The sequence below is a fragment of the Aquarana catesbeiana genome, linkage group LG01, assembly GCF_042186555.1.
Source record: "Aquarana catesbeiana isolate 2022-GZ linkage group LG01, ASM4218655v1, whole genome shotgun sequence".
In the NCBI taxonomy this organism is placed as follows: domain Eukaryota; kingdom Metazoa; phylum Chordata; class Amphibia; order Anura; family Ranidae; genus Aquarana; species Aquarana catesbeiana.
In genome coordinates this window covers 151,479,510-151,500,723 of record NC_133324.1, presented here as the reverse complement: position 1 = coordinate 151,500,723, position 21,214 = coordinate 151,479,510, and the positions used below count along the sequence as shown (strand labels likewise).

Here is a 21,214-nt window from a genome sequence, read left to right as displayed (position 1 = left end):
TCCAAGATGATTGCGGGGCTAGTCACAGCGCGTGGCTCACGCATGCGCAGTGGGTGCCTGGCTGTGAAACCACAGCCGGGTGCCCACAGTTAACATACCGGCGCCGCAGAGCGGAGGGGGAGACGGGAGACGAGCAGGGCTTAGATCCCCCGCAACGCTGGACCCTGGGACAGGTAAGTGTCTTATTATTAAAAGTCAAAAGCTGCAGTATTTGTAGCTGCTGACTTTTAATTTTTTTTTTTTAAGCGGAACTCCGCTTTAATGTACAACGTACTAAAGTATTCTATGCCAATTTCATGTTCTGTTGTCCCTATATTTGGGAATTGCTGCTGAGAGTTGAAAGTTATATTTGCTAATAAATATCCTATGTCCCCCCTTTTTCAAGGTGTGTCCTTCATATGTAAATGAATCACTTCACAGAGAGTAGGGATCCTGGGAGGGCAGGATCTGAGGGGTGGGACTCTCCATATTCACACTGATTGGCATTTTTAACTGGGCAGGATTGATTTCTAATTATGATCCATTCAATCCTGCCCAGCAACAGCACAGCTAGCTTTCAGAACAGGCTGTGTACGAAGGGGGTTCCTTTTTGAATAATATTGTGATCTGTGAGGTGGGACTTGGGAGGTTTGGACTCTTCCTGTAGGTGTGAATGGGTGGGATTGAATGCTAATTAGGATGTATTCAATCCCACACACCATCAGAGCTGTAAAGGAAGTTACATATTTGCAAAGCCTGAAAGACTACACAGGGAAGTGTTACAGACTTTGGGCACGCAGGAAGCGGCTGTGGAAGGGACAGAGTCTTCCAGCAGGATATACAGAGTGTCACATAAAACAAAGGCACAACTAAACCCAGAATATCAGGGGATGTGCAGACAACAGAACAATATTGTACAGGGGTATGATCTATGCTGGGATTGATTATTCCATTTAGTTCTAGTGAAAAGAAAGTTGGAGTTCAGCTTTAAAGTGGCATACAATTTGAGTTTAAAGTTTACTGTGTTATCTAGTGAGACATAATCAGTTATGAAATTGATACTCTATATGACTTTTGGAAATTGAATTACTATTTGAGGAAAGTGCTTGTTTACACTAGCGCCACCCTTTAAAGAGCGTTTGGCAGTGGATAATTTTCCAGAGGGCTTTTGACAGGCAGCTGTGAGGAGATATGTCACCTCTTCACTGCCTGTTTTACTGTTGTAAAGTTCTCAGGACCACTCCTAAACCATGTGCATTACACACATTTACGGGGAGGTTTAGCATGACTCCATTTACTTGAAAGGGTTGTGTACAGTGGTGCTACTGCCTCCCGAGTGCGACAGGGGGTATACGCCTCGAAGCAAAGCATGTTGGCCAGGGCATGTGCCGGGAGAATGAGCCTCTTTTTCAATGCTATTTCTTGATACGCAATTGTCAGTAGAGACCTATACATGTTTATTGATTCCACACCTCCTTAATGCAGGCAAATGCCTCATTCTAATCCATTGGAAGTCCTTGTAGTCCTTAAAGTTAGAGAATGGCCACAGAAGGTGCAGGAAGCTGAGGAGTGGAGGCACCAATGTACTGATAATTACAAGTTCTATAATATTTGGGCTTTGTGGATACATTTCACCTCCTCTGACATGTTTAAACAATTAACACAATGAATATCTGAGTTTGCTTAGACGAGTATTGATTCTATAGCTTTTTATTGTATGACTGGGTGACCAGGGAATAGCTAGGTAGCACATTGGTTCTTGTTCCACATTCTGGTTTTATCTGGGAGCAGGAGGATTATTCTGCTCTCCCTGCTCCCCTCGGTTATGTATCTTCTTCTACCCCCTTTCCCTTCCTTTTTCCTTGGTTCCTTTTCCCATTGTCCCTCTCCTTCTACATTGCATTCCCTATGGCTGCTACTATAATTTAAGACTTTACCATTATCAAACTTGCATCATTTTGCAAGTTTGATAATGGTGAAAACCCTTTCATTCGGATTGTATGCCTTTGAATGTATTATGTATCAGATGGTTCTAAAGTCTTATGTCGGGAATGTTTGTACTGTCTTTTCTTCCAGAAAGAGTGAAAATAAAGATTTTACAAGATTTAGAGGAGCAGTAAAAATGTGGCTCCTTACTGCCTGTTTTTACTGCTCCCGACTGAAAGTTTACTAGACATAAGTGTTACAGTTTTTTCTATAAACATTTGGTCACTCTGCTTTATTTTATTCTCTTACTACAACAACTGAGATTTATATTTTCAAAGATTGCAGGAAGTTTAAAAATTGTTCACACAAGCATCTTTAAAGTATACAAGTGAATGTATCATAAGAATTCATTTTGTTCAGCTGAAAAAGATTTGAGCATTTTGTATTTAGTAGCCATCAGGCGACAGAGGCAAAATATGTCAATCTCATAGGGATCATTAAAATATCTGAGATATGGGAGTCTCAAAGACATACCCCAGGACACTGAATGCCAATCCTTTATTATTTATTATTTAATTAATTTATTAGAAAACATTTTAGCAGGCTTCTGGTCCTCTTGGAGAGTTATATTTCTGGGTGCTAAAGTAAAAAAGAGGCAAAAATAAATAAAAACAATCCTGGCTATTTTCTGCCATGTCCATATTGGCCAGGTCTAATTACTGTTAATATTTAAGTCTTCATGCTGACTTTAATGTCCTTTCGATTAAAAGTATGGGGTTGAAGAATGCGTATTGATTCAGATAAAAAAAAAAAAAAAAAAACTTCTCAGCATTCTCCTTTAGCATATTTATAGGTGTTACATCTGCTCCGGAGACTTCTGGTCTGCAGAGAAGTGCTCAGTGTGAATGAACACCTACATATGCTGAATGATTCCAAGAGAATTCAACAGTTGCTCCATTTAAAGTTGAGCTCAAACTTTACATTCAGTTTTGCACAACTGTACTGGCTGTCCTGTTCTGAACATGTAGAACCCAAACCAAGGACATGATAACTTTGGCTAGTTAACGCTTGCCCTCCCAGTCCAACTCATAACTTGAAGATCAAAGTGATGAATAATAGTTGGTGATGTTTGTTTAGCTGGTGATCCAGTGTACATCTAAGTTCTCCTCCCTAGCTATTACAAGCCCTCTCCTTTATAAGTTACCCTTCAGGAGGTTGTCATTCTTCACTAATGCTAACCCACCATGGTTTTCTGGAAAGTGATGTTCCTCGATCACAATGACAAGCACACTTCACACACATGATATACATCTCATCTTTTGTAAACAAGGCCTCTTCAAAAAACCAGAAGACAAGACCACTGTGTACAGTAGCACAGATCGAGAAAAAGTAACACTATCGTGCGCAGCATGAAAAACAAATAAATATCAAGTTTTAGTAAAATGGTATGATAAATGATAAAATGATAAAGAAATACAAATACACATTGAAGAAAAATAAAAAACAAACATCCTAAAATTAAAAAGGCAAAAATAAAATAATCAGCACAGTAGCTAAGCGGTTAGCACTTCTGCTTATCAGCACTAGGGTTGTTGAAAGCTTATATGCAAGTTATTGGCCATAGAAAAGGGTATGGAGGCCTGGGTACTTCCCTGGGAGACATGTATCAAGGCAATTAGAAAAAAAAACATTTTTTTTTTAAAGGAGCAGTGATTTTAATGATGCTTAAAGTGAAACAATAAAAAAGAAAAATTGCTTTAAATATCGTGCCTGGGGGTCCCCTTAGTCTGCCTGCAAAGTGGCGCATCTGTACCGTGTGTAGAACCTGCTGCAGCAAATCTGACATATATTAAGAAAGAATAATGACATTTAAATTGATTTTCCCTGCTGCAAGCCATTGCCAGCAATATAAAAATGTTGAACAAAATGGCGTGGGGGTCCCCCAAATCCATACAAGGCCCTTTCGGGTCTGGTATGAATTTTAAGGGAAACCCCATGCCAAAATAAAAAAAATGTGGGGTCCCCTCCAAAATCCATACCAGATCCTTATCCAAGTATGCAGCCTGGCATGCCAGGTAAGGGGGGGGGCGAGCGAGGGTTCCCCCCCTCTTGAACCATACCAGGCCACATGCCCCCAACATGGGGGATGGTGCTTTTGGTCCCTGCCCCAAAGCACCTTGTCTCCATGTTGAGGGGGAAAAGGGACTCTACCCCACAACCCTGGGTGGTGGTTGTGGGGGTCTGCAGGTAGGGAGTTTATCGGAATCTGAAAGCCTCCTTTAACATGGAGGCCCCCAGATCCTGCCTCCTCTAGGTGAATGAGAATGGGGTACATTGTACCTCTACTCAGTCACCCAAAAAAGTGTCAAAAAGAAATAAAAACATACACACAGTTTTTGACAAATTCTTTTATTAAAAATAGAAAAACAAAGTCCCCCTGATGTAGATCCATCATCGATCACGACACCCCGCTGCACCTCCAGACCCGAAAAAAGAAAAAAAGCTCTGCCCACAACGAAGGCTAACCACTGACTGCCTGCTTGGCTGTCTGACAATTCTTAAAAATGGTAACATCACCTGATGGCATTGCCCCTTGTGACATCATCGATCGGTGCATGCTAGGTCAGTGATGTCACATGGGATGGTGCCACCAGGTGACATTAACAGGTGGCCCCGCCCCTTACCTACTAAAGAACTGTCAGACTGTGGAGCAGGCACTCGGCGGTTAGCCCCCATTGATGATGGATCTACATCGGGGGGACATTATTTTTTTCTTTTTAACAAAGTAATTCTTTTCTTTTCTTTTTGTTGACACTTTTTTTGGTAAATGAGTAGGGGTACAATGTGACCCATACCCATTCACATGGGGGGGCAAACATGTGGGGGGCCCCCTTGTTAAAGGTGGCTTCCGATAAGCCCCCTGGCTGTGCTCCTTGGCAATGGGAAAATTGTGTAATGTTTTTTCTAGCTATTCACAAATGTTTTGCCTTTCATTTCTATTTTTAACTCAATAGAGTGTTTTACAAGGTGAGGGTTTGCATATACTGTAATTCTATAAGCCTTCAGTTAATTAAGATGTTGGTAACTTACACTGCATTAGTACATGTCAACAAGGTGATAATTGGTTCAGTCATCAGGGGAAAAATCATGAGACAACAGCAATAGGATAAAAATTACAGATGAGAGAATCAAGGTTTCTTTTCCTTACTTGCAGGTATTTCGGGGTAATGTGGACAACAACACACCATATGCCAACTCCTTCACACCACCAATTGAAGCTCAGTACATTCGCCTATACCCACAGGTGTGCAGGCGGCATTGCACGCTACGGATGGAGTTACTAGGGTGTGAACTATCAGGTAAGTCTAATTTTAACATGGCTCATGGCCAGTTTTTTATACTACCTAAAGTGGGCCTTGCATTATGAACTCATCCATATTACTGAACTTGAATCCTTTGGTAATGCCACTGTCAGATACGATTTGCATTTTCCTATGTAGTACAGATTTCTGGAACAGCAGTTTTTGTGTAGACTGTCTAGCCGCTTATTGTCCACCATAGATACACTGTGGCAGGGTCGGCCGCTCTGTGCCTCATCATGTAATTAGTTTGTTACTAGTTTGTGATCCACATGTCAGGGTAGGGAGCACAGGGTAGGGTGCACCCCGGCTGTGCTATGATTGGCTGCAGAACTGACCAATCAGCAGCCGGCATCCACTGATTGGCTCCAGACATTACCAAACAGAGCCCTGTGTAGGTATACAAACACAGGGCTCTTTTTTGACAGCAGCAATGTGCTGTTTATTTCAGGAAGAAGAAAACATTGCTTAGTAAAAGCACCTCACACAGTACACAGTAACACATGTTGGCCACATATTTAACCCTTGATAGACCTAGCTGTTAACCCCTTCCCAGCCAGTGTCATTAGTACAGTGACAGTGCATATTTTTAGCACTGATCACTGTATTGGTGTCATTGGTTCCCAAAAAAGTGTAAAAATTGTCAGTCAGGTGTCCGATTTGTCCGCCGCAATATCGCAGTCCCGCTATAAGTCATTGATCGCCGCCATTACTAGTAAAAAACAAATAGAAATTCCATAAATATATCCAATAGTTTGTAGACGCTATAACTTTTGCGCAAGCCAATCAATATACGCTTATTGTGATTGTTTTTTTTTTTTACCAAAAATATGTAGCAGAATACATTTTGGCCTAAACTGATGAACATTTTTTTTAATTGAATGTGTTTTATAGCAGAAAGTAAAAAAAATTAGGGTCTTTTTTTGTTTTAGCGCAAAAAATAAAAACCACAGAGGTGATCAAATTCCGTCAAAAGAAAGTTCTATTTGTGGGGGAAAAAAAAGATTTAATTTGAGTACAGCGTTGCATGTCTACGCAATTGTCAGTTAATTTAACGCAATGCAATATCGCAAAAAATGGCCTGGTCATTAAAAGGGCTGCTGATAGAAATCACAAAGCCCCATACAGCCTACCTGACAGGGCCCCCGTCCTCTGAAAATATCAAATTATATTTTTGGTAAAATGCAACGCCTGCTATATAATCCTTTGCAGCCACGGCAGAATTAATACCCCTGTTGAACAAGACCCATTCAAGTGAATAGCGGCACAGAGGCAATATCTGCACCCCCACAGTGAGCGATTGGTGCCAATTGCTTACTGTATTTATTCAGGGTGGTATGTTCATTCAGGATGGTGAGCCCCCCCCCGCTCACCATCCTGAAATAACCCACCTGTGTACCCTCATCAGCTGCCAGCGGGAGAGGAGAGGAGGGAAATACGGGAGCACTATGGGAGGAAAGGGGCACACAGGGTTCCCAGAAAGCAGGGGGAAGGGGGCACAGATACTAGAACCAATCCCACTGCAGTGCAGAAAGAGGAAGAAAAGAAAAGCAGAAGTCGGCAGGACTGCACAAGAGTCACAAGTGTCAGCAATAAGGCAGTACTGCTGGAACTCCTGCTCGCCTTTTTAATTGATGAGGCCTGGGCCCAGTACAGGAGGGCTCACTGTACTGCCTTATTAGTGGCCCTGGTCTTGAAGATGTGTATATCTTCCAGAGCTGAAGTGGCTAGAGAACGCTTACTTCCTGATCCCTCCCTCTTTCACACAGCCTCTGAAATCTTCTGAAACTTTTGCCACACACACATCCCTGCAACATAGCTGGGGAAGAGGGAGATTGCTGACATCACATGATCAGTACACAGGAACTCTGGCTATCTGCATAGAGCTTTTCTGATATACAGCCATTTCACCTACTTTATATAGCCAAGATATCAATGTAGATAATAATGTCGGAGAATTACTTGTACATGCAAGGTCCACTTTAAGTTACTCCTAATTCTGTGCATTCTCCACAATAAAGCTAGAAATTAAGAGAGCAGATGACTAGTGGGCTGTTGCTGTGACAGAATGAAGTATTGCTTAGAGATGATGAAACTTAGAAAATACATATGAGGAGTAGAACATTTGCAGCCAAAGGTTAAAAACCATCTGAAAGTGACAGATCGTCCATATTTATTTTAGTTGATGATAAGAAGTTTGATGCTGCTGGATTGCCTTTGTTTATTTTGTAATTCATCTTCTCTTCCAGCCGTCGTGTGTTGTCAGAATTCGTATAAGAAAATGCTAACAACTCAGACAACAAATCTTGAGTTTTTTCCTATCACCCAAATGCTACCTGTTAGCTTCCTCCTAATTGTTTTTACTAAAAATGTGAACCTGGGCACATAAAAGCAAATTGGAATCACGATTAGCCTCCGTTTAGTCATTTCCATAATATGTTAATATAAAAGCTTTGCTTTGAGCATTTCATCAACCATTCTGGTCAAAAGAAAAATCTTTTTATGAGGTTAATTGTAAATGGCAGCATTGGGGGTCATTTACTATGGTGCCAATAAATGATCCTGCAGTCCTGAAAAATAGCGCCCAATTAAGGCAAATTAAGACTTCAACTCTCAACAAATGGGCACAAATTTAACAAGGGGACCCCCAGATCCCAGCCCCCCCTTTGTGAATGGGTATCAGGAACATTGTACCCCTACACATTCACCAAAAAAAGCAGTGAAATGTGACAAAAGACAATACCAGTTTTTGACAATTCCTTTATTAAAAATATCTTCTTTTTCCCTCGATTCTTCCTCCATCTTCCTCTGGTCTTCCTTCGTTTTTCCCCTTCTTCCTCCAGCTTCTTCTTCCCCCGCTTCGCTTCTCCCTCCATTTTCCTCCGCTTCTTCCTCCGGTTTTCTCCGTATTCCTCCGGCTTCTTCTTCCCCTAATTCATCCTCTGGTATTTCTTCACCACCACTGCTGACGCCCACTGAACATTCAAAAAACAAACCTCCTCTGATGCTGCGATGACTTCACTCCGAGACCCCGCCCCTTGTGACTTCACTGCCCAGGGAATGATGGGTCAGTGATGTCACAAGGGGACGGGGTCTCTGGGTGACGTCATTCGGCGGCCACGCTTCATAGTTACATATGAAATGTGTGCTATGCAAGCAGACAAATCGACTGGCCACAGCATCGGAGGAGGTTTGTTGTTTTCATGTTCAGCAGGTGGGTGGCGAGAGCGGAGGAAAGAAGAAGCTGGAGGAAGAAGAAGACTGGAGGAAGAAGTAGGGAAAAGAAGAGGACATTTTTAATTTAAAAAGTTATCAAAAACCGGCTATTGTCTTTTGTCACATTTGTTGAATGGGTAGGGGTAAAATGTACCCAATACCCATTCACACAGGGGGGCGGGATCTGGGGGCAACAAGGGGGCTGATAAGCCCACCTGCCTGCAGACCCCTACAACCACTGGGCAAGGGTTGTGGGGATGAGGCCCTTGTCCCTATCAACATGGTGACAAGTGCTTTGGGGGGACCCCAAAGCACCCTCCCTATGTTGAGGGCAAGCTCGCTTGTCCCCCCCTTTCCTTGCCTTCCATGGCTGCTTGCTCAGATAAGGGTCTTGTATGAATTTTAGGGGGGCCCCCCACACCATTTTTTTTATTTTTGGTGCGGGGTTCCCCTTAAAATCCATACCAGACCTGAAGGCCCTGGTATGTTTTTTTGGGGGGGGACCCCATGTCAATTTTTTTTAAATTTTGGTGTTTTTTCCTTGATTTTTGATTAGCTGGATTTTTGGAATTCCGCTGCATAATATTAGTAAATAATTACATACCATTGCATGCATTTGAAGAGTTAAAATGATGGAATAAACCAAACTGATGTGCATTTGCTAATTATGCAGCTGAGTACAATGTAGGTTTTCAGGAGGCGATACCATTGGTGGGATTGAAACCCATGGCTTAAACCTTTGAAGGTAGCAGCTGAGCACAATCATACATAGAAAATACTATTACTAATGTTTGATTCTTTTCATTCTAAACAATAATGTTTTACATTTGAGGCATTAATATTATGGTACCAACCATGCTCATGTGCCATTGGCTATTGGGTAGGGATGAGCCGAACACCCGCGGTTCGGTTCTCAACAGAACTTGCGAACACACAAACACAGTTGAAGTCTATGAACATCACATCACATGATCCTCCCAAAATCCATACCAGACCCTTATCCGAGCGCGCAAACTGGCAGGCCAAAGGAAAGGGGGGCGAGAGACGGTGGGGCCATGTCTCCCTCCATCATCTTCTCCTGGTGCTGTCTCTCTTGCCTCCATCTTCTGTTGCCTTCTTCTGTCACTGTCTTCTGTCGCCATTTCTCCCGCCACCACCTACTTCTCCCGCTGCTGTGTGCTTCCTCACCACCATCATCCTCTGTTGTGTTGTCACCCGCTGTCTGGCATCTCTTATACAGCCATGGGGCCTGACCATCCATTGCCGTCACATGGAAAGCCCGCCCTCTTTTTTCGAAAAATAAAGCACCTCCTCTTTGCTAAAGAGGGACCTCGCCATGTCCACCTAGATGGAGATCCTGACCAGCACAGGAACTTCCGGGTGATTACAATGACTAATTTCTGGGTCAGAAGGTGAAACCACACTCTTTTGATCGCAGCTGCGAATATATGATCGCAACCACGATCAGAATTGTTTTTTTTGTTTATTTGCAGATATGCGAATCTGTATTTCTACATATAATGATATTTGAAGGTAAACTTAAGGGAGTTCGATAAGAAATGATGTCCCTGGGATAGCAGCAGGTGAATTACAAAGACAAAGGCCCAGTTTGAGCCCTGATTCACACTGACAGTGGGAGGAAATCGCGCAAGTTCAGCTGAACTCACACGATTTCATTCCCATATGTCAGTCCTGACTGCGGGGGGAACTTCAGAGACATCTGTGCAGGTTTCTGAAAATCGCACCCGAAGTTGCCAAAAAGTAGTACAGAAATTACTTTTGGAAATTGTGATGCCGCATCGATTAGAACATGCCAGGACATGTCAAATTGCAACAATGTGAACCAGGGCTGACACATACAACACTGCCTATCCACCAGCTGAATTCATTACCTGCAATTCTCCACAGCTGTTATAAAGCATTTACTTGCAGGTGTGCTGCAGAGATTTGTTTTTTTGGTGCACAAATACATATAGAAATGATAAGATATAAAAGAAAGATATTGCACTTCCCCAAAACCACCACCCCCAAAACTAATTAAAAAGAAGAAAGAAAAGAGAAAAAAAACAACAACAAACAAGCTCAATAATGTACTTTTATTTTGCCAGCAGAAACAAAATTATGTACATTCATTTACTAGCATAAAAACATTCTACGGGATATATGGTGCTACATTTAGCAAAACAGTTAGCAATTGGGTTTTAAGGGCCCTGCTCATCTAAAATCTAACATTTGTCTAAACCTTGGGGTGGACACAGCTTTACTTTCAGTGTATAACTGGTAACATTTCATAGTACCCTACAATAGTATATACCATAGTACCAGTATCATTTTCATCTGTAAGATTATAGAAACATACTTAACAGTCATTATTCTTACAAAGTATTCCAACATAATATTAAAAAAGGCACATATTCAAAATATAACACCCACCACCAGCTCACAATCCACACACATACATAGCATGGCCACATAAACCCACTTTTGATGGAAAAAATGCACAAGAATTTCAGCAAACAAACAGCTCTAGTTAGGTGTTTGTCATTATGCACAATATCATTCTTTCTCCCCCCCTCACAAATCACAGCAAAAAACCTGGCCTCTGCACAGGCCAAACAAACACCCCCTACTGTAGCCCTTTATATACAGGGCCGGTGCTACCACTAGGCAAACTAGGCAGCCGCCTAGGGTGCCCTGCTGCCTAGGGCACCCGGCCACTGGTGTTCCTACTCTCTTCTCTCTGCAGCAAGCAACTAAGTCTCAGCATCAGCAGGCAGCCGCCGCTCCATTCGCACATAGTAACAGAGGCGCAGTGGCGGCAGCGGACTGTAGCTATGTCACAACTCCCGAATGAATGGAAGCAAACAAACGTTCATTGATGGGCGCTGGTATGCTGCATTTGATGGGCACTAGTGAGGCTGCATTTGATGGGCGCTGGTGAGGGTGCATTTGATGGGTGCTGGTGAGGCTGCATTTGATGGGCGCTGGTGAGGCTGCATTTGATGGGTGCTGGTGAGGCTGCATTTGATGGGCACTGGTGAGGGTGCATTTGATGGGTGCTGGTGAGGCTGCATTTGATGGGCGCTGGTGAGGCTGCATTTGATGGGTGCTGGTGAGGCTGCATTTGATGGGCACTGATAGGCTGCATTTGATAGGTGCTGGTGAGGCTGCATTTGACAGGCGCTGGTTAGACTACATTTGATGGGCACTGATAGGCTGCATTTGATGGGCGCTGGTAGACAGCATTTGATGGGCGCTGGTAAGGCTGCATTTGATGGGTGCTGGTGAGGCTGCATTTGATGGGCACTGGTGAGGCTGCATTTGATGGGCACTGGTGAGGCTGCATTTGATGGGCGCTGGTGAGGCTGCATGTGATGGGCACTGGTGAGGCTGCATTTGATGGGCGCTGGTGAGACTGCATTTGATAGGCGCTGGTGAGGCTGCATTTGATGGGCACTGATAGGCTGCATTTGATGGGCGCTGGTGAGGCTGCATTTGAACATTTTGCACACTTCATTAAAAAAGTGGAGTTTACATGGGCAGGGGAAAGGGGGTGGAATCAGGGGTGAATCCGGGTGGGGGCGTCAAAATGAGGTTTCGCCTAGGGTGTCAAAAATCCTTGGACCAGCCCTGTTTATAGATAGGTTGTATTGTTAGCACACTGACACATGCCCACTAGAAGTACACGCCCACCAGTATCTTTCAATCTGTCTCTTCGTGTATGTCTAAAGTGATTGCATCTCATGAGCAGGAACACATAATACTATTTGCACCTGTGTTAGCCCTTGGCTATGTGCATCAAATCTCCAGCTACAGGCCAAAGATCGAAGTCCATTTGCATGCACATAAACAAAGCAACAGTTTTCTAAGTATATGTACCTGTGCAGTGTAAACTCTACAATTTTAAATGTCCAAGTCCCTGGGCATGATTAGTGCTAACAAACATTAACATCAGTCCCTGGCTGCAATGAGCTTCCAATCTAAAGTCCAAAACGAACCTTCTTAAATTAGAGACTATTTCGACAGGAGACAAATAAGATGCCAGCATGTCTTTGGATTGTGGTGAGAAACTCACACAGGGAAAACATATAGACTTCAACACAAGCATTAGACTGTTGGGGATTTGAACCAGCAACCTCAATGCTGCTAGATGGAATTGCTACCCATTTAGCCTGCGGGCAGCCTCACACATGTTGTCTGCATCTCTGTGGTGTGAACCAGCCCTAAGTCCATAGTTATGCTCAGTGTCACAAGCAATATACACTATATTGTCCTAAGTATTGGGACGTCTGCCTTTATGCGCACATGAACTGTAATGGCATCTCAGTCTTAATCCATAGAGTTCAAAATTGATTTGGCCCACCATTGCAGCTATAACAGCTTCAACTCTTCTGGGAAGGCTGTCCACAAGGTTTAGGAGTGTGTCTATGGGAATGTTTGATGTTGGATGAGAAGGCCTGGCTTACAGTCTCCGCTCTAATTCATCTCAAAGGTGTTCTGTTATGTTGAGGTCAGGACTCTGTGCAGGCCAGTTAAGTTCCTCCACCCCAAACTCACTCATCCATGCCTTTATGGACCTTGCTTTGTGCACTGGTACAAATCATTTGATGGAGGGGGATTATGATGTGGGGTTGTTTTTCCAGGGGTTGGGCTTGACCTCTTAGTTCCAGTGAAGGGAACTTTTAAGACATCAGCATACCAAGACATTTTGGACAATTTCATGCTCCCACCTTTGTGGGAACAGTTTGGGGATGGCCCTTTCCTGTTCCAACATGACTGCACACCAGTGCACAAAGAAAGGTCCATAAAGACATAGATGACCGAGTTTGGGGTGGAGGAACTTAACTGGCCTGCACAGAGTCCTGAGCTCATCCCGATAGAACACCTTTTGGCTGAATCAGAGAAGAGACTGCAAGCCAGGCCTTCTCATCCAACATCAGTGCCTGGCCTCACAAATGCACTTCTGGAAGAATTGCCAAACATACCCACAGACACACTAAACTATGTGGACAGCCTTCCTAGCTTTCCCAGAAGCTGTTCTAGCTGCAAAGGGTGTGCCAAATCTAATTTTAACCCTACTGATTAAGACATTGAATTGCCATTAAAGTTCATGTGTGTAAAGGCAGGTGTCCCAATACTTTTGGCTAGATAGTGTATCTGGCAATATTTCCAATGGTGGTGGAACCCTCCTAGACAGAAATACTACATTTAAACATAGTTTTAGGACCTGGGACATTAGATAACGTCTCTACATGAAGCTGCATGTTTGGGATTCAAACCCAGATGCTCAGCAGAAGTTCTAACCTCTAAGCCACGGAGCTACCACATGTGAAAACCTCCTACACATAAATACTGCATTTCTGTGGACATACAGGTGATGGAATTACATTACTCAAGAGTTATTCTTCTTGATTTATTCTGTGATATTTGGTGGTTCTGTGTGGGTGAGTGTAGAATGATTTCTGATGTTGGTACACATATCACATTTTTTGGGCTCAAATTATGTTTGTGCTTTGTAAAGACACCTGTGTGAGTTTGAGTAAAGATTGTTGTGAGATTGAGAATAACAAGTGAAAGTGACAGAGAAAAATGATTTTACCAAAACATCAAAACATTCCACATTCTAGCATTCTTAAAAACAAAATATATTAAGTAGAAGCAACAATGTTGCAAAGGAAAATATACTTCAGAGAGAGATACATTTCATTTCAACATTAAAAGGATTTATTTGGGGAAGTTACAATTGTTCCATTAGAATCAATGGCTAAAACTTGCATTGGACTATAATAGCGCCCATTTTCACTCTCAAAAAACGCTCTTTAACACAGCGCTCATTTTGGTATTTACTATAGCGCCCTGTAAAAAAGACATTGAAGCTAAAATGAGAGCTATTTGCAGGTCTGAGCATGCTCAGTTGTGTTGGCACCTAGTTGTACAGAGGCGGGGAATTTATCTCTTCTCAGACTTTTAAAGATATTTCAGTGTAGAAATCACTTTTTCACACAGTTTAAAAGCAGATTATCTTTAAACAATATACCGCATATTTCAGTATCATTTAGGCAATTATATCATGCTCTAAACATTATTTCTATGTGCATTACTCCGGGTTTTAGCAGAGTAAGGGTTTGGGCGCTATTTGTTTTCAGGGAACTATAGTAAATTCAATTGTAGGAGTATTTTTTTACCAGCGCTATACTGAATATCATTTTAGCGATAATTAGCACCACAGCGCTATAGTAAATGACCCACATTGTGTTAGATATTTTAAAAAGTGCAAAAATTTAAAACAACCTCAATTAAAAGAAAAAAAAATCAACAAACTGAATGTTCAAATTGCATTGAATTCATTGGAGTTCCATTTTCAAGGTCACTTTTGTTCCTTCAGAGGGCTGCTAGACAAACCAATACAAAAAAAAGGGCGGAATATTTTAATATGACTTTGTGGTGACATGGGAAATACAGAAATCCTTTATATTTGAGGATGCCTTAAAGCTGTATTTTACTACCACAGTTTTCAGGGACAGCATCAGGATTCATATACTTTGGCACTAAATATTTGGCTGTGAAAATGAAAATTTTTATTTACAATTATCCTAGCTTACAGGCAGCTGCAGAATCCCATTTTTTTTAAATGTAATGAATATGAAATAAAAAACAGTTTCTCTTGTAGTTTTAGCAGTAGTGACCAGTGTGTTATAGGGTCAAAGGGTATGAAGGGCATTAGGGCTTGGAGCCAAAATTTGATGATCATGAATATAAACAAAATGTAAATGTATGTTTTGAACAATTCAAATTCTAGATATTCTGGTTGATTTTATATTTCAACCCTAATTTGAATCTCAACACTATTCTAGATATAGCTAATCAGAGCATGGCTACTGACTGGTATTTGCACTTTGCTGCTGATTCATATAATTTTGGTATTTTATATGTGAACACGGTTCGCTGATTTTCTTCAAGAGAATCTATTTTTACAAGAGATCTGCTTGATGCTTGAATTAAAGTAACTAAAGGCTCCTGTATTACAGTTTAAATAAGTACCAAATCCAGTTACTATGTAGTGGGTAAACTACATAAAGTAAACAAAAATCTTCCTGTACCTTCCCTGCCTGAGACAAATCCTCCAGATTTGTGTCTTACATGCTCCCTTACATACCCCTCCCAGAAACTGCAGCTCACATTGGGAGGGTTTCAACTAGAGGCAGTTACGTCAATCCAGAAAGTAGTGGGTGTGACTACCTATGGACAGCTGCTGATTGACATGATACAGAATTGTGAATCAGCAGTGATAAGCTAATAGCCATGCCCTTTGCACGCTCTCTGAGGGGTCATTGCTAAAATATATTAACGAGGAGTTACAGCCGTTTCTGTGTTTATTAAAAGTCAGCATCTACAAAAAATTGTAGCTGCTGACTTTTAATAAACATACACTCACCTGTCTCATGATCCAGCGATGCGACCGCCTGAAGCCTTGCTTCTCTCCCTCTCCTCTCTGTGGTGCCAGCAATGCAAGTGTGGGTACCCTGCTGTGACAGCTTGCGATATCACAGCCGGGTGCGCACTGTGCACTGCGCATGCGCAAGTCACGCTGTGCGTCCTGAATGGCTGGGCAATCTTCTGGGACCTGTGACGTATCCCAGAAGATTGCAGGGAGGAAGTAGAGGAGAAGAGCTACCTCTCCTGGCACCGCGGCGCTCAGAGAGGAAGTGGGAGCCTCGGTACCTGTCAAGCCATGGTACCCGCTCTCCCCCCCAAAAAATGACATGCCAAATGTGGCATGTCAGGGGGTCAGGAGTCCTGAAAGCAGAAGTTCCACTATTTTTTTATGTCCCTCCATCATCCTGCTTTCTCCTCAGTATGACTGCATCTCCCCCTCTCTTCCACTCCCCTCCTGCCTTGACTGTATAATACGATTCCCCTGCAGCTGCTCTTTCCCTCCTCTTTTGTAAAGTCAAATATATTAAATACTTTTATCCTCTCTGTTTTAGTCTATATTAAGTGCATTTTATGTTTTTTTTATTTATTTTTTATTATAATGCTAAATACCTTTTTTTGCATAGCATTGCAGTCACGTGTCCTCCCTCTTCTAGCTTGCATACAGAGAGCAGAGGGACACCACAGCTCTGTGCAAAGAAGGTATTCAGCATTATAATAATAAAAAAACACACATACTGCATTTAATGTAGACCTAAAACAGAGCGGATAAAAGTATTTAAAGCGGAGTTCCAGTCATATTTTTGCTTATTAAAAGTCAGCAGCAACAAAAACTGTATCTGCTGACTTTTAATAAACAGCCACTCACCTATCCCATGATCCAGTAGTGCAAACACCAGCGCTGTGTTCTCCCTGTGTTCTCCCAGCAGGCATCTCTACTATGGGCACCCAGCTGTGACAGCTTGCGGCTTCACAGCTGGGTGCCCACTGCGCATGCACAAGCGGCGCTGTGCTCTGTGACAGGTCCCAAAGTCTACTAGGACTAGAACAAAACTTTTGCTTGATCATCACCTGCAGCCAATCAGCTGCAACACTGATCAGTGTATTTTGACAGCAGAGGAGTCCTGCTGTCAGAATACAATAGCACTGTGGGGAAGATTCCTCCAACCACCATGGTTCCTGCAGAACCAGACAAATTTCTATCCCTCTATGGCCAGCTTTAGACATTGTTCTGTGTAACCACTCTATAGTGTGCTGAGAGCAATCACACAGATGCCAGTGTTATAAAATACTGATTGGGGCTTTTACTTGGTGTTTTGCGCAGCACATGGACAATGCACAGTGAATCTTTAGAGGCAGCTTGTCATCTTCCTTCTGTATTTGTTCTATTATCTCTTGTACACACCAACCTCATTAATACCAACTCAAATGGACATACAAAAGAACAAATCTCCTGACCACATTCTGGCAGATTTGTAAGGGTTTTGTACAATTACACAGATTTCCCCTCTTTGAAGTGGAGCAACAACATTCCCTCAAGCTGCTCTCAAAAAGCCAAATTTATTTGTAAATGTTCCCCTTCCCCTTTAGTGATAGGCTTGCCTACATATACCAGCCTATACATACAGTACAGGCAGGGCATGCTGTAACACAAGTATATGGAACTGGTATTTTAACTCAGAGGACTGTTGCAAAAATGAGGCAAGTAATATTCATACATATTCTAATTTTCTCCCACTATCCTCTTTGAAGCTCAATTTTAGCAGCTGAAAACTGCTTTCTCGTATGCTCAATATTCTAAACTATTATTATTCCATGCACTTTGGCCAAAACAAATTGATACATGACCTAACTCATTGACTCTTCCAGCAAAGTTTTGCAAACAATACCTGTAGTTTGACCTCTTTTGTCACAGAGTATCATGGACATATTGCTTTTAAAACAGTAAAGCAATTTCATTTTCCACATTTGTATTTTTTGCCAGAGCAGGCAGCAAATCCATTTTCAGGTAGCGTTTTAGATGACTTCTCTTACTGTATAAGTGGCGGTCATTGAGTTCAAGTGTGATACAGCAAAACAATTTGTGTTAAATGATTTTTGCCCTTCCAGTGGCACACAAAAAATGATTCAGAATTGAAAATATGCCACATTAATCTTCCCATTTCAGGTAGATCAGGATTTTGTGAAGTGAACAGAAAGGTTTAATAAAGGTACTTTGGTGAATTAGCTCTTTGTTGTCTTTCATTCTTGACACCTAATTCCAAAGTCACTCAAGTTATCAGTGATGGTCTTGCTAAGTTAATTGGATTTCTGCTTTGTTTTTATTTTCAAGGTCATGACACTTCACCTCCAAGTCAGCACTGATGTTTTATACTAATGCACAAGTACCTGCATTGGTTTCTGTGCATTGGTTTTGTGCATTTAATTTTCATTCCTGGATTTATAGGCGTGAAAGGACATAAGAGTGAATTATGATTTTTTGTGAGGCTGTCACATACCTGTTCTTTTAGGAGAAAATTTCAAACCATAGCAAACAGTTAGAGGGGTGCAGTAAATGACAAGATGGAAAAAACAGATAGATGGATAGATAGATAGATAGATAGATAGATAGATAGATAGATAGATAGATAGATAGATAGATAGATAGATAGATAGATAGATAGATAGATAGATAAAGAGTAAATAGATAGAGTAAATTATCCTGTATTTATTAACCCAACCTTCATGTGTGCAGCATTGATATTCCATTGATATTCACTGTGCAGCTCAGTCTTGCACTACACAACCTTTTTAATGAATCTGATCCCCTTTGAATCCTCTTCCTACTGCATATTTATATATTCCTATGGATGAGACGGAAGGTATGTAGTTTGCCAGGCAAACTGCACTCAGGGAAGTGTGGGAACCCTTCTGATAAAGCTATTATGGCAAAATGCGGGGTTACGTGGTTTATGACATCACATCTGAGCAACGGAGCAACAGGCTGCTTGAAAGCATGCGGGATCTCCATTTTGGAGGTAGAGGCTGAAGTTCACAATATTATTGCTGATATCGCTGGGATTGCTGGGTGCCAGTCTAGGCACCAAAAAATGTGAGTCGCCATTTTATTGTACCTTTTAAATTTCTTATAAATTAGCAAACTGGTTGCGCTATGAGGAGCATGTTTGTCTTTGTTTCTGAGCCTATTACAAGTGAGGAGCAGAGGATGTGAAAGGTGCGGGATCAGGTCTAGCACACCTACATACAGCGAATGACAGGAGGTCCAGAGCAAGTGATTGTACTGTTAAACGCAAGCTGACCCACAAAAAATTAGGTCCTAATATCTGGTGAGTGGCAGTGTTTGTCTATGGATGGTGAAGATCACAGGACACACAAGTCCACGGCACAATTGTTTGCATGCAAGTGAGCACTATTTGGAGGTGGAGATATACTACTGAATACATGGTGGATGGTTTAAAAAGGATAAAATAGATGGACATTTGTTTTTTATATGGACTTCAGTAGGATGCTATATATACAACACTTTTTGTGTTTATGAGTGTAAAAGTTTATTATGTTTTAATTGTAATTTCACAATACCTAGCACCCATTAGGAATGAGCCCGATGTTCAAGTCGAACATAAGTAGCCCCCCAGAGCACCCTCCCAATGTTGAGGGTAGGTGGCCTGGTACGGTTTCAGGACAGGGGGGCTCTCCGTCCCCCCTCTTTTCCTGTGGCCTGCCAGGTTGCATGCTTGGATAAGGGTCTGGTATGGATTTTGGGGGACCCCTACACTATTTTTTTTATTTTAGCGCAGGGTTCCCCTTAAAATCCATACCAGACTTGAAGGGTCTGATATGGATTTTGGGGGGACCCCTATGCCATTTTTGAAAAAAAATTTGGCGCAGGGTTCCCCTTAATTTCCATATCAGACCCGAAGGGCCTGGTATGGATTTTAGGGGGACCTCCATGCAATTTTTTTTTATTTTGGTTCGGGGTTCCCCTTAATATTCATACCAGACCCAAAGGGCCTGGTAATGGACTGGGGGGGAATCACATGGTCTTTTTTTCAATGAGTTTTATCTATATTGCAGAGACCCGACAGTTCATTACAGCCGCGATCAGTTTTAAACGACAATTTTTCCTTAAGAAATGTCATTTTGCTGTGGTACTGTTCTAAACAGGGGAAAAATGCTCCAATACTATAGACACCCCCTAGGCACAATATTTAAAGGAATATTTTATTTTTATTGTTTCACTTTAACCACTTCAGCCCCGGAAGGATTTACCCCCATCCTGACCAGAGCACTTTTTACAATTTGGCACTGCGTCACTTTAATTGCTAATTGCGCGGTCATGCAATGCTGTACCCAAACGCAATTTTCATCCTTTTCTTCCCACAAATAGAGCTTTCTTTTCTTTTGATGTTATTTGATCACCTCTGCGGTTTTTATTTTTTGCGCTATAAACGGAAAAAGACCGAAAATTTTGAAAAAAAAAGATATTTTCTACTTTTTGCTATAAAAAAAATCCAATAAACTCAATTTTAGTCATACATTTAGGCCAAAATGTATTCGGCCACATGTCTTTGGTAAAAAAAATGTCAATAAGCATATATTTATTGGTTTGCGCAAAAGTTATAGCGTCTACAAACTAGGGTACATTTTCTGTAATTTACACAGCTTTTAGTTTATGACTGCCTATGTAATTTCTTGAGCTGCTAAAATGGCAGGGCAGTACAACCCCCCCCCCCCCCCCAAATGACCCCATTTTGGAAAGTAGACACAACAAGGAAATTGCTAAGAGGCATGTTGAGCCCATTGAATATTATTTTTTTTTTTATCCCAAGTGATTGAATAATGACAAAAAAAAAAAAATTACAAAAAGTTGTCACTGAATGATATATTGCTCACACAGGCCATGGGCATACATACATGTTAAGATTTTGTTACTATTGCTGGAAACACCTGGTTTTTGGATAAGCAGCAGGGGTATCACAGATTTATTTTCAGGTGCACCCATACTGTGGTGCAGTGTTGTTTTTTTTAGTTTAAGTGTGGGAATTAACTAAAGAAAAACTATACTAATTTTGCAATTGTCCTTTAAAGGAGAAATATGACCAAAGTTAATTTAGCCCTATTTATCCTGTGGGTCACAGGAGAGCACTTAGTCCTGTACTCCTGTGACCCATTTCCAGCCAACAGCTGGCTAGAGTCCTCTATTGACTGATGTTACTCAGTCAGTCCTGACTCTTAATGGATCAAGAGTTTCATTTCAGGATCCTCCCAGATGCCTGGACCAACAGCTGGCTTAGTCTGTC

General features: G+C 41.8%; 1 protein-coding gene across 1 annotated transcript in view; it reads left to right on the top strand.

Annotated features, from left to right (window-relative positions):
* Positions 1 to 21,214, top strand: part of EDIL3 (EGF like repeats and discoidin domains 3) — a 1,025,075-nt gene that overhangs the window by 798,810 nt on the left and 205,051 nt on the right. Inside the window, exon 8 of the mRNA XM_073624465.1 lies at positions 5,120 to 5,264. Coding sequence (XP_073480566.1) covers positions 5,120 to 5,264 — 145 coding nt within the window. The remainder of the gene's footprint in view (positions 1 to 5,119; positions 5,265 to 21,214) is intronic.